General features: G+C 39.9%; 1 protein-coding gene across 3 annotated transcripts in view; it reads left to right on the plus strand.

Moving 5' to 3' along the window:
- MATN3 (matrilin 3) overlaps positions 1–8,856 on the plus strand; it is a 14,306-nt gene extending 5,450 nt beyond the window's left edge. The window contains exons 3-6 of one of the 3 annotated variants that reach the window (XM_040224997.1): positions 572–697; positions 4,049–4,174; positions 4,754–4,864; positions 7,426–8,856. In XM_040224997.1, coding sequence (XP_040080931.1) covers positions 572–697; positions 4,049–4,174; positions 4,754–4,864; positions 7,426–7,481 — 419 coding nt within the window. In that variant the 3' untranslated portion in view covers positions 7,482–8,856. The remainder of the gene's footprint in view (positions 1–571; positions 698–4,048; positions 4,175–4,753; positions 4,865–7,425) is intronic. The other 2 variants (XM_040224995.1, XM_040224996.1) reach the window with 2 other exon arrangements.
- The last annotated feature ends 4,596 nt before the right edge of the window (positions 8,857–13,452 follow it).

Below are 13,452 nucleotides of genomic sequence, written 5' to 3' on the forward strand. Positions count from 1 at the left end.
GTTGATCTCCTTTAGACTCAATTTCCTCATTTATTACAGGAGAGGACTGAGCTACCGTCCTCAAACGTGGATTCTGTGTCTTTCTGAATCTAGTATAATTAGTTCCACAAGTGTTAGAACCCCTCTGATTCAGCATAAATACAGCAAATCTAAAAGGAACGCTTTAGAAAGTATTTATGAGACTTCCCTGGCAGTCCAGTGGTGAAGACCCCATGCTTCCAATGCAGTGGCTGTGGGTTCAATCCCTGGTGAGGAAACTAAGATCACATATGCCACATGGTGAGGCCAGACAAACAAACAAACCAAAAAAAAAAAAAAAAAACACCCAACAATATAACCTCAGCATAGATTATGAAAAGGAGTAGGGGAAAATAGAAGACTAAGTGTTGTGTATGTAGGAGTTTGTTTTACTCAAATAATTTCTAATAAGGGCAAATATTACTCTTTGATGGCTTTGGTGGTTTCTAGTAAGTTCTTTTTTGCATTGCTAGCTGCAATAAGATTTCTACATATGGGTAAGAAAAGACCTCTCCACATTTAATTTCTTTTCTTCTGGACTTCCACTTGGCAGCTCAAGATCACTGTGCTTTGGGCACGCATGGCTGCCAGCACATCTGTGTGAATGACAGAGCTGGGTCCCACCATTGTGAGTGCTACGAGGGCTATACTCTGAATGAAGATAAGAAGACATGTTCAGGTAAGGTCCACTCAGTAAATTCTTTCATATGGGACCTTTTCTACTGCAGTGAAACTAACTTTCAATTCACCATGAGAGAAATTCTTAAAGGTAAGGTAAGCAATTGGACTTCGAACATTCTACCATGCTTACAGACCAAGGCACACACTGCTAGGGAGGCAATGAGCTCACTAGGTTTTGCAAACATAGCTCACTTCAGAAAATTACTGGATAATGGGCAGGGAGTGGGGGATATAAGAAGAGCTAATTGGATGTACGGTCCAGGAAAATTTTATATCTCTGAAAAGCAAATAGGAAACTTTGGAGGAAGTCAGTGGGACAGTAACTATTTGGTGTGATAGGCTGAACTGATCTTTTTCCAATTAAAACTAGGCCTGGAACTTTTCTGTAGTGTTCGACTTAAAGCTGGATCATTTTTAGTGAAGGAGGCTTTGTAAATGACTGAATTAGACCCACACAGATCTTCCAGTAAGTTTGAAGCAAGTCCTTCCCTGACAGTTTCTAGATGATCAATCTTGGGTGAATCTGAGGCTTATGACTTGGTAAGGGAGCCCATGCCAGAACTGCTAATCCTCATTAATTTGATTTAAACTCACTGGGAGAACAGAGTGGCATTTATAATGTAAAAGCAGTCCTCTGAGAAATTCCTAGCTCTCAAGGTGGTGTTTAATTTGGGTATAGTCAGTATTTTTTTTTTTTTTTTTTTAGATTTTATGTATACTCTCCTCTTCCTTGAGGAGGTGTAATATGTGACCTTTTCAAGAGAGATTAAAAGAAGTGGCACATCACCAATTCGCCCTTTAAAAAAGAATGAGATCAATAAAATAGTACTGAACCCCTATTTTGTTCCCAGGACTGTGCTTCACCTTGTGGGCATGTAAGGAAGCATCAGCTTCTGCCTCTGAGTTACGACAGGTTGGGTGCAAAACCAAAAAAGCGTCATTTTTTTTTTTAAACATTGGAGGATAATTGCTTTACAATGTTGTGTTAGTTTCTGCTGTACAACAACGTGAATCGGCCATAAGGATACATATATCACCTCCCTCTTGAGCCTCCCTCCCACTCACCTCCATCCCACTCCTTTAAGTCATCACAGAGCGCTGATCTGGGCTCCCTGTGTTATATAGCAGCTCCCCACTAGCGATCTGTTTTACCTATGGTGGTGTATATATGCCAATGCCACTGTTTTGATTACTCCCGAATCAGTACCTTAAGAAAGCAGCGACTGGTAGTGAGAGTCCATACTAAGGAGAGGCTGGGGATGGCCGAAGGGCGGGGACTGGAGGAGTGGAGGGGGCACGGGCAAGGGGAGGGGTTTGTGTCAATTTGTTGAGGTGGGTGGGACTAAGTCCTCTGGGTGGAGAGGATTCAAGGCTGCTCTTCTCTGAAGACCTGCGAAAGGAAACAAAGTACATTTACAAGTAAACTAACAGATATTATGGAATAAAATGAACCACTTTATTAAAAAGAAGAAATCAAAGGAGATTTTCTGTTAAGACAGACTTCAGTTAAGGCAGCAATTCCAGGTAACGGTTCATCCACATTCTTCAGTGTCTGCTGGGTGCCATGTGCTGTTCCAGGCATTTTAGCAACAGTCACACATTTACTGCTCACAGCAAATAAACTCATAGCACCTGAGTAACTTGCTGGTGGTCACTTGGCTAGTAAGTAGCAGAGCCAGGATTTGAACCCAGGCACTTGATCTGGTGGTTCGTAGTTCTCAAACACTGAGCTACACTCTCTCATGGTGCAAAGCACATGACAGCAAAAGGAGATAGAAAAAGAAAGATGCAGTGGTGGGAAATCAGTATTTATATATTTTACAGCAATAATGGATGCCATGCTAAAACTAGGGTACACAACATGGGGCAGAGCCCCTCTACTGGCCTGCCTTCCCCTCGCTGAGCAGTGGGAAAGCTAGTAAATTAACCGTGGGGCCCCAGATCAGGGGCTGGGGGCTGGAGGCATGTCCCCTTGTTGTCTCTGGAGTTGCTGCTAAGCTGGGCTGAGGGGAAAAAAAATGCTCTGCTAGTAGGCATTTTGCTGGAAACATCTGAATTGTAGTAGTGAAGGGAATATCAGTGTAAAAGTTGGAAAGACATTGTGGTTAGATTATCTAGGGCCTTCTGTGCCATGAAAAGCTCTTTTATAGGCAGTAGTGAGCTATAGATGAAGGTGAAAGAGGAGAGTGAAAAAGCTGGCTTAAAACTCAACATTCAAAAAAACTTAAATCATGGCATCTGGACCCATCACTTCATTTCAAAGAGATGGGGAAACAATGGAAATAGTGATAAAATAAGCAGACTTTAAGAAAATCAACCCTGAATATACATTGGAAGGATTGATGCCGAGGCTGAAGCTCTAGTACTTTGGCCACCTGATGCAAAGAACTGACTCATTGGAAAAGACCCTGATGCTGGGAAAGACTCAAGGCTGGAGGAAAAGGGGATGACAGAGGATGAGATGGTTGGATGGCATCACTGATTCAATGGACATGAGTTTGAGCAAGCTTTGGGAGATGGTGAAGAACAGGAAAGCCCGGCATGCTGCAGTCCATGGGGTTGCAAAGAGTCAGACACAGCTGAGTGACTGAACAACAATAGTGAGCCATGGAAAGTTTGGAAGCATGGAATGACACTTAAGAGGAGATTTAGAGGGGAACAAATACTTTGACTCCTGTAATGGCCGAGAAGGACCTATGTTCCCCAGGAAGCCTTTGCTCCTTGTGATGTATTTGTGACAGATAAAAAATACATTCTTATCCAACCATACACATCCTCAGCACCACCATCATCGTTATTATTTTTCTCTCTGTGTGTGTGCATGAGCTCTCAGGCCATTGTTTTCTGTACCACTTTAAGCATCAAAGATAAGCCCTCGGTCAATACAGTCTTTTTTTGTGCAGCATCAAATTTAACTCCGTGTGTGAGTAGGTCCCTAATAATTTATTTTTGGTAATGGTGAAGATGATCCATATATAGCTGGAGAGCTTGGAGGTGTTATGGAAAGGCCAGAGGTAAGTTCTGGGATAGAATTAAGATGCAGTGCAGCCCTCCAGGACTGTGGACAGCGAAAAAAAAAGAGGCAGAACCCAAAATATTTGCAAGAAATAGCAAGGAAAGGGCTGTGGGGGAGGGATCAGGAAGAGGCTCCCTCCTTCTGAAACATGGGAGACTCTGATGACTGAAGGATTCATATGTGCCCACGTTGGGACCAAACCAAAGCTTCTTTCTCCTAGAAGTCTGTGTCGTTTCCGGTTGGGACCAAACCAAAGCTTCTTTCTCCTAGAAGTCTGTGTCGTTTCCGGTTGTAATTTGTGAATATTCTCTCTCCTGCCCCAATCCTGGCCAGTTCTTAACCAGTGTGCCCTGGGCTCTCATGATTGCCAACACATCTGTGTGTATGACGGCAGTGCCTCTTATCACTGCGACTGTGACACGGGCTACACTTTGAATGAAGACAAGAAGACATGTTCAGGTAAAGAGGGTCCCTTTAAGCCTCATCCATGCACTTGGGCAGGAGTGAGCTTTCCTGTCTCCAAGTCTGAAGTCCAGTTTTGAGTCTTGCCTCGTGGTCTGTCTTCAGGATGGAATGTTTCTACTTTTCCACCAGGCGTCCTTCCCGCCATTGGTTTTTAAAGGAACCTCCACCCTGTTCTCCTTAGTGAACATTTTCATTTCTTAATGAAGACACAGTATCATAAGGAGATGGTCTTTTTATCTCTGCATTCTTGGCTTCTCCCTACATCGTGTTAAAACAGTTTAACTTTGTATCGTGGAGAATTTCTGATCATCACAAAAGCATTGAGAACAGCAGAACTCTTCATATAACCATCACCTAGCTTTGACAATTGTAAACTTTTCCTCAACAGCTCTGTTTCTTCTTTGACACATCCCACAGTCTTTCCTCCTCTTTCTGTGTGCTCTTACATCCTTTTATCTCCTAGAAAATGCACGTAGCTTAAGTCTTAAAAATAAAAGTATTGAGTTGTCAGTTTCCTGATTTCCTATGATTTCTGATTAGCTGTAACGTTCTGTGTACTGTCACTGCCTCCAGCCATTGAAGAAGCACGAAGACTCATCTCCACAGAAGATGCTTGTGCCTGTGAAGCCACGCTGGCATTCCAGGATAAGGTCAACTCATATCTGCAGAGACTGAACTCGAAACATATCCTTTTTGGAAGGATTTCTGCTTCTGCTGGAAGCCAACCTAGGTCTTACAATGGACATTTGAGGACATGTCACAGGATAAGGACCTTATTCGTTAAGTTTTAAGATGAACAGTAGTAATACACAGCCTTGATTTTTTAAGAGCTCTTTTTAAATATTTTAGGAGACTGTTACATCCATTTTTATTTGCATGTGAAAGCAGTGTAATTATTTTTCTAGTGCTTTTCTACAGCAGTATAAGCTCCTAATTGAGCTCTAGTTAACCAGGGCTATCATTCTGATTCCTTAATAGGACTTTCTTACTCAAAATCTGTACATGTACAAGACAAGTCAGCTGGTGAATGGAGTGTGATAACTCAAATGATACACAGTTGTACACTTTGTTTAGCCAGGTTGTCAAAGAGCAGGTTTCAAAATGTAACATGGTACCACCTCAGAAACTTTCAAAAGCAGTTCTTTAGCCAAAGGAGTAATTCAGGAAGAGTACTTTTTCTTAGTCCAGCTGAAGTTAACAACACTGTTCCCAGGGATCTTCGAGGAATATTCAAACTGTGATAGTTACTGAAAGAGTGTGTGCTTGCTGCTCAAAAGTCAGTAAACAAGCCAGGTTGGTGGAAAGGAAAGTTTGCTTTATTTCAGATGCCGGCAACTGGGGGTGGTCAGGGGGTGAGAGTTTTTATAGACAGGGCGTGGAGGGATACATGCAGAAACAGAACAGTAATCTCTAACAGTCATCTTCAGATTGGTCCTCAGTGGTTTGACCAGCATCATCTTGGTTGTTTTAGGTACACTTAACCTTCTCTTCTGAGGTCCATTTGTTCTCTTTTCTTCGCGGCCAGTTCTCTGAATTGTGGCACCTTCTGTCTTGCCTACAGTCTCCTCATCAGGTAGTTAACTTCTTCCACCTAGTGTTTTAGTATCGATGAGACAGTTCACAGGATATGGCTCAGAATATTATAACCTTTGAGAAAGAACTGAAGGTCCCTGACTGTGCTTAATGACTATATTATATAGTCTTTGACTGTTTTCATTTCCAAAGTTCTCCCTTCTCTGATTAAGCTTATTCTTGGACTGAAGTTTTCCACAGACAAAAGGCAGGCAGAGGACATGGTAAGAGGGCAAGGACCATAGGGTTCAGCGCTGTTTCAGCAGAGCTACCTCAGAGCTTGCAGAGACATTCAAGGGATGTGAGGGGACACAGAGCATTTTAGAGGAGTCTGTTTCCAAATACTTCACTTCGTAAACTGATCTGCTTACAATGCAACTTGGGGTCAGTTGGCAGTTTCTTTTCCCATCTCTCACTTCAGTGCCACCAATCTCCTAACTTTACACAAGAAAGGGATATCTCTTGCTTACCCTGAATTTTAATAAGGTGAATTTCTTGGAAAGGTAAAATCTCCAGAGAGCCAAATAAAAGGACAATTCAAAAATTTTTTTCTAAGTTATTTATTTTTGGCCATCCTGGGTCTTTGTTGCTGCACACAGACTGTCTCTAGTTGCATTGAGAGGGGGCTGTTCTTTGTGGTGCACGGCAGGCATCTCATTGCGGTGTCATCTCTTGTCGGGGAGCCTGGGCTTTAGGGTGCACAGGCTTCAGCAGTTGTGGCTGGGAGGGTCTAAGTGTGGGCTCAGTAGTTGTGGTGGGCAGGCTTAGTTGCTCTGCAGCATGTGCAAAATCCCGGACTGGGGATCAAAACCCATGTCCCCTGCATTGGCAGTGGATTCTCAACCACTGTACCAGCAGGGAAGTCCCTCAACAGTTTTTTAAATTAAGGTTTCATAAACACATCTCTCCCAATTCAGTCCATTAAGAGATACCTTTCTAATTAAAATTTACCTTTTATTTTGTAACAATTTTATCTCAAAATTTGTAATTTACTTGTTTGGATCAACTGTGTGCCCATCATAGTTGTAATGATAACTCAACCAAGGTGATTAAAAAAAATTAGAGCCTTTGGTCAAAGAAAATTAATTTAAAGGTAATCTAGATGTAAACATGTATGTGCTTGTTGTCTGTATAAAGTTTATGTCAGAAAGTGTAATAGAGTGCTCAAGAACAGATTTTCAAGATTCAAGTAGAATAAAATTCTGTGGAAGCAGCAGAAAGGAAATACAAATTTAAGGAGATATTTTATTTTAGAAGAACAATAGTAGTAATAATTCAGTATGTTATTAATATTACAAAGGATACATTTAAAAGATTGGCTTAAATTTTATTTTAAAGCATCAATATTTATAATACAGCAAAGTTGCATACTTTGTTACATAAAGGTTATGAAAATTTTCATATAATTTAAATACGCACAAGGTAGTACTTGTCAAAATTATTTTAGGGGGCATATGAACAAAAATGCTTGAAGACCGCCACTTTATATCCTGCTCTCTAAAGAACAGAATATCTGAGTTTTAGACATATTAGATTTTTGGTGAGAAAATTTCACTCTTTTTGTTCCAATGAGAACTTACATTTTTCTTTTACCTTGTATTGAAGTGTCTGAAAGTGTGTTTACATTTTCTAATGTCTAAAAATATGTGGTTTTGGCCTTAACAACTAGTCACTCGATGACATTTTGGAGAAGCTGCAAGCAAATGAATATGGACAAGTACATCGTTAAACTACTCAAATGTTCTACCTGAAAATAACGAGCATTTGGTGTAGTAAATACTTCGGCATACTCGAATGTTCCTGCTACTAATCTGCCATTACAAATGCCTGAATGCTACTGAATCTTCTGGGAACCAGTATCATTTTTCTAAGGAAATAAATGTCCCTAAATAAGTGCAAATTTTAGTGTCTCTAAGCTATGACTGTGAAATAGTTGGTAGAAAATAGAAGAAAAGTTTTCATAATTTTTTTTACTTCTTTACTAATTGAGCCATTTAATTTTAAAATGTTTGTATTAGTAAGATAACCATACTTAAAATGCAAACTTTTGATCTTTTTTTTTCTTGATATAGTATAAACTAGTCTTGTTACTTTAGAGTGTAACTTGTAGAGGATATTTACACATAAAAGTTCATATAATTAAATTGAGATGAATATAATTTAGAACTATCTCGCTAATACTTTTTTGTTTTTTTCTCATTTTTGCCAGGGTATTGTTGAAGCTGTGATCAGGGGATTGTAATACGTATATCTAAATATAGTTAACGTAGATTAAGTGAGCTGTTAAATGCCATTTTTAATTCATTCTGATGTTAGAAAGAGACACACACAGCTACAGACTTAGTTGTGAGTTAAGTGGTAAACTATTTACCAAGAACAAAAAATTCTAAATTTACTTGTTTTACTTTAGAATCCAATCAATGAAGTTATATATTTATAAATATTGCTATAACAACATAATCTGTTTTTTTAAATGTTAATGATAAACCTGTTTTTTTCACTTACATATTTGATAAAATTTTTTTTTCAGCTTTAAAGCTTATAACTTTTAGAAGAAAGTAGTTCTTTAAATTACAGATGATTCATTCTTTTTTGGTTTATGTTGTCTTTACTGTAATAAAAACATCAATATCTCTATACTATTGTCATGATTTTTTTGACTTATATAAACTTTGCTCATGTATTTTCTTAAATTAAGCTGAATTACAATTATTTTGAAAATGAAACATTTTCTTGTCAATGAAACAATGTCATGACTCATCCTATAATTTAATCTCATGCTCTCAAAGTTAAAATTTTAAGTTCAGGTTAAATAGAAAGGTTTTGATCAAGAATATTGTGGGAGAGGGAATAAAACAGAATTACATAAATTCATATTAAATAATGATGAGGGTACATTAAAATAAAGACCTGAAAAGAAATCCAGAAACAAAAAAACAAAAAGCTAAACTGTCAAAGGAAGAAATGAAAAATGAACACATCAAAGGCAATAAATATTATATGAAACATATGATGTTATTTGTCAACATTTTTGAAAGGATCTGACATACAGCAAGTGCTATCTTCTAAACTTATTTGAGCAAACAATCAGTTATATTAATATATCACAAAGAAATGGTATTATGGGGGAATAAATGAGAGCTCATGTACAAGAACTATGGAAAGGTATTTAGAGACAAATTTTTAAGGATGTGACCATGAGTAGTTTCAACTAAACATGGCTTAAACTTAACCAGTTGATTAGAATCCCCCCAGCTTAGAAAACTGATTTTTGTTTCCTGAATCCAGTATAGGGAGCCTGTGATCAGGTGCCAGAAAACATATAGGGATGTAATCTGGTGCTGAAAAGATACACATACATTTGAAAACAAATATGTATTACTCGAATATATTAAGTTTAGTAAGGATTTCTCAGGAAGACCTGTTTTGTGCATTAAGCTAGGCACAATTGGCCACAAGGAACATCATAGGATATATAAAAATGGCCTTGGAAGCAGACAGGAATGTTGGGATTAAAAAAGAATATTGGCTCGTTTAAAGTGTGGGCACCAAAGTAAAACAATTTAAGACTGAAGGAAGATTTGATTTTAGCTCCCATTTAGATCTGACAGGAAAGGCACTAGGATTTATTGTCAATTTCCCAGTATGCTGAGTGAGACAACAGACTCAGGTCAAAGGATTTAAACATTATTTGCTGGGGATGGGGAAATAATTCAGGTGGGGGAAATTAGATAAATTGGAAGGACTAATGTCCTTTTCATTATAGGGGACTGGAATGCAAAAGTAGGAAGTCAAAAAACATCTGGAGTAACAGGCAAATTTGGCCTTGGAATACGGAATGAAGCAGGGCAAAGGCTAATAGAGTTTTGCCAAGAAAATGCACTCATTATAGCAAACACCCTCTTCCATCAACACAAGAGAAGACTCTACACATGGACATCACCAGATGGTCAACACTGAAATGATTGATTATATTCTTTGCAGCCAAAGATGGAGAAGCTCTATACAGTCAGCAGAAATAAGACCGGGAGCTGACTGTGGCTCAGATCATGAACTCCTTATTGCCAAATTCAGACTTAAATTGAGGAAAGTAGGGAAAACCACTAGACCATTCAAGTATGACCTAAATCAAATCCCTTATGATTATACAGTGGAAGTGAGAAATAGATTTAAGGGCCTAGATCTGATAGATAGAGCCTGATGAACTATGGATGGAGGTTCATGACATTGCAGAGGAGACAGGGATCTAGACCATCCCCATTGAAAAGAAAAGCAAAAAAGCAAAATGGCTGTCTGGGGAGGCCTTACAAATAGCTGTGAAAAGAAGAGGAGTGAAAAGCAAAGGGGAAAAGGAAAGATATAAGCATCTGAATGCAGAGTTCCAAAGAACAGCAAAGAGAGATAAGAAAGCCTTCCTCAGCGATCAATGCAAAGAAATAGAGGAAAACAACAGAATGGGAAAGACTAGAGATCTCTTCAAGAAAGTTAGAGATACCAAGGGAACATTTCATGCAAAGATGGGCTCGATAAAGGACAGAAATGGTCTGGACCTAACAGAAGCAGAAGATATTAAGAAGAGATGGCAAGAATACACAGAAGAACTATACAAAAAAAATCTTCATGACCAAGATAATCACGATGGTAGATTACTCATCTAGAGCCAGACATCCTGGAATGTGAAGTCAAATGGGCCTTAGAAAGGATCACTATGAACAAAGCTAGTGGAGGTGATGGAATTCCAGTTGAGCTGTTTAAAATCCTGAAAGATGATGCTGTGAAAGTGCTGCACTCAATATGCCAGCAAATTTGGAAAACTCAGCAGTGGCCACAGGGCTGGAAAAGGTCAGTTTTCATTCCAATCCCAAAGAAAGGCAATGCCAAAGAACTCTCAAACTACTGCACAATTGCACATATCTCATAGTAAAGTAATGCTCAAAATTCTCCAAGTCAGGCTTCAGCAGTACGTGAACCATGAACTTCCAGATGTTCAAGCTGGTTTTCGAAAAGGCAGAGGAACCAGAGATCAAACTGCCAACATCTGCTGGATCATGGAAAAAGCAAGAGAGTTCCAGGAAAACATCTATTTCTGCTTTATTGACTATGCCAAAGCCTTTGACTGTGTGGATGACAATAAACTGTGGACAATTCTGAAAGAGATGGGAATACCAGACTACCTGACCTGCCTCTTGGAAACCTATATGCAGGTCAGGAAGCAACAGTTAGAATTGGATATGGAAAAACAGACTGGTTCCAAATAGGAAAAGGTGTACACCAAGGCTGTATATTGTCATCCTGCTTATTTAACTTATATGCAGAGTACATCATGAGAATTGCTGGGCTGGAAGAAGTAGAAGCTGGAATCAAGATTGCTGGGAGAAATATCAATAACCTCAGATATGCAGATGACACCACCCTTATGGCAGAAAGTGAAGAGGAACTAAAAAGCCTCTTGATGAAAGTGAAAGAGTGAAAAAGTTGGCTTAAAGCTCAACCTTCAGAAAACGAAGATCATGGCACCTGGTCCCATCACTTCATGGGAAATAGATGGGGAAACAGTGGAAACAGTGGCAGACTTTATTTTGGGGGGCTCCAAAATCACTGCAGATGGTGACTGCAGCCATGAAATTAAAAGACGCTTACTCCTTGGAAGGAAAGTTATGACCAATCTAGATAGCATATTGAAAAGCAAAGACATTACTTTGTCAAGAAAGGTCCGTCTAGTCAAGGCTATGGTTTTTCCAGTAGTCATGTATGGATGTGAGAGTTGGACTGTGAAGAAAGCTGAGCACCGAAGAATTGATGCTTTTGAACTGTGGTGTTGGAGAAGACTCTTGAGAGTCCCTTGGACTGCAAGGAGATCCAACCAGTCCATTCTAAAGGAGATCAGTCCTGGGTGTTCTTTGGAAGGAATGATGCTGAAGCTGAAAGTCCAGTACTTTGGCCACCTCATGCGAAGGGTTGACTCATTGGAAAAGACTCTGATGCTGGGAGGGATTGGGGGCAGGAGGAGAAGGGGACGACAGAGGATGAGATGGCTGGATGGCGTCACTGACTCGATGGACTGAGTTTGAGTGAACTCCAGGAGTTGGTGATGGACAGGGAGGCCTGGCATGCTGCAATTCATGGGGTCTGAAAGAGTCAGACAGAACTGAGTGACTGAACCGAACTGAACTGATGCTGAAGCTGAAGCTCCAATATTTTGACCACCTGATGTGAAGAACTGACTCACTGGAAAAGACCCTGATGCTGGGAAAGATTGGAGGCGGGAGAAGGGGATGACAGAGGATGAGATGGTTGGATGGCATCTTGACTTGATGGACATGAGTTTGAGTAAGCTCCGGGAGTTGGTGATGAAAAGGGAAGCCTGGCGTGCTACAGTCCACGAGGTCGCAGAGACTCGGACATGACTGAGTGACTGAACTGAATTGAAGGTACACACAGTGTGTGTGTGCTCAGTTGTGTCCCACTGTTTGCAACCCTATGGACTGTAGCCCACCAGGTTCCTCTGTCCATGGAGTTTTGTTCAGGCAAGAATACTGGAGCAGGTTGCCATTTGCTACTCCAGGGTATCTCCCCAATGGAGGGATTGAACCTAGTCTCCTGCGTCTCCTTCACTGGCTAGTGAATTCTTTAGCACTGGGCTACCTGGAAGCCCCAAAGTATAAAGTACACACTAGATTATACAAATCAACAGTGGTTTCCACATATATGGTAAAAGGTAAAGCCAGAGATAAAAAATAGATGAGACTAAATAATTCCATGGCAGTTTCTGCCCTATGTCTAAAATTGTGGTGGTTCTGTAACTCTTCAAATGTTCAGAAAGGATAAGAAATGAAGAAAGAAATAGGGTTGAAAAAGAATACAGAACAGTTGACCCTTAGCAAGAAAATACCAACACTTCAGTTACTTAAAAATGGGAGGCTATGACTCAATGACTATTATATGCTGTAATAGCCAAAGCTCACATGAATTCTTTTTTTTTAATTGAAGTATAGCAATTCACAATGTTGTGTTAGTTTCAAGTGTACACATATTATTTTTATAAGTACCTTTAGGTTGCAATAACAGCTTAAATCGGCTTCCCTGGTGGCTCAGATGGTAAAGAATTCACTGCAATGCGGGAGACCTGGGTTTGATCCCTGGGTTGGGAAGATCCCCTGGAGAAGGGAAAAATTACCCACTCCAGTATTCTTACCTGGAGAATTCCATGGACAGAGGAGCCTGGGAGGCTATAGTCCATGGGTTGCAAACCGCTTAAATAAGTTGTTTACAAGTTCTAAAACAAACAGAATTAACAAAATCTCTCCTACCCTGAAATTGCTCCAGGGGTCTCCAAACCCCAAAGGCACAAAGGAAGGTTTGCAAGGTCTGAAAAATGTGTCTGTACCTGACCTGCCTTTTGAGAGACCTATGTGCAGGTCAGGAAGCAACAGTTAGAACTGGACATGGAACAACAGACTGGTTCCAAATAGGAAAAGGAGTACGTCAAGGCTGTATATTGCCACCCTATACGCAGAGTACATCATGAGAAACACTGGGCTGGAAAAAGCACAAGCTGGAATCAAGACTGTCAGGAGAAATATCAATAACCTCAGATATGCAGATGACACCACCCTTATGGCAGAAAGTGAAGAGGAACTAAAAAGCCTCTTGATGAAAGTGAAAGAGGAGAGTGAAAAAGTTGGCTTAAAGCTCAACAT

The sequence above is a fragment of the Oryx dammah genome, unplaced genomic scaffold (genome assembly GCF_014754425.2).
Source record: "Oryx dammah isolate SB20612 unplaced genomic scaffold, SCBI_Odam_1.1 HiC_scaffold_25, whole genome shotgun sequence".
NCBI lineage: Eukaryota > Metazoa > Chordata > Mammalia > Artiodactyla > Bovidae > Oryx > Oryx dammah.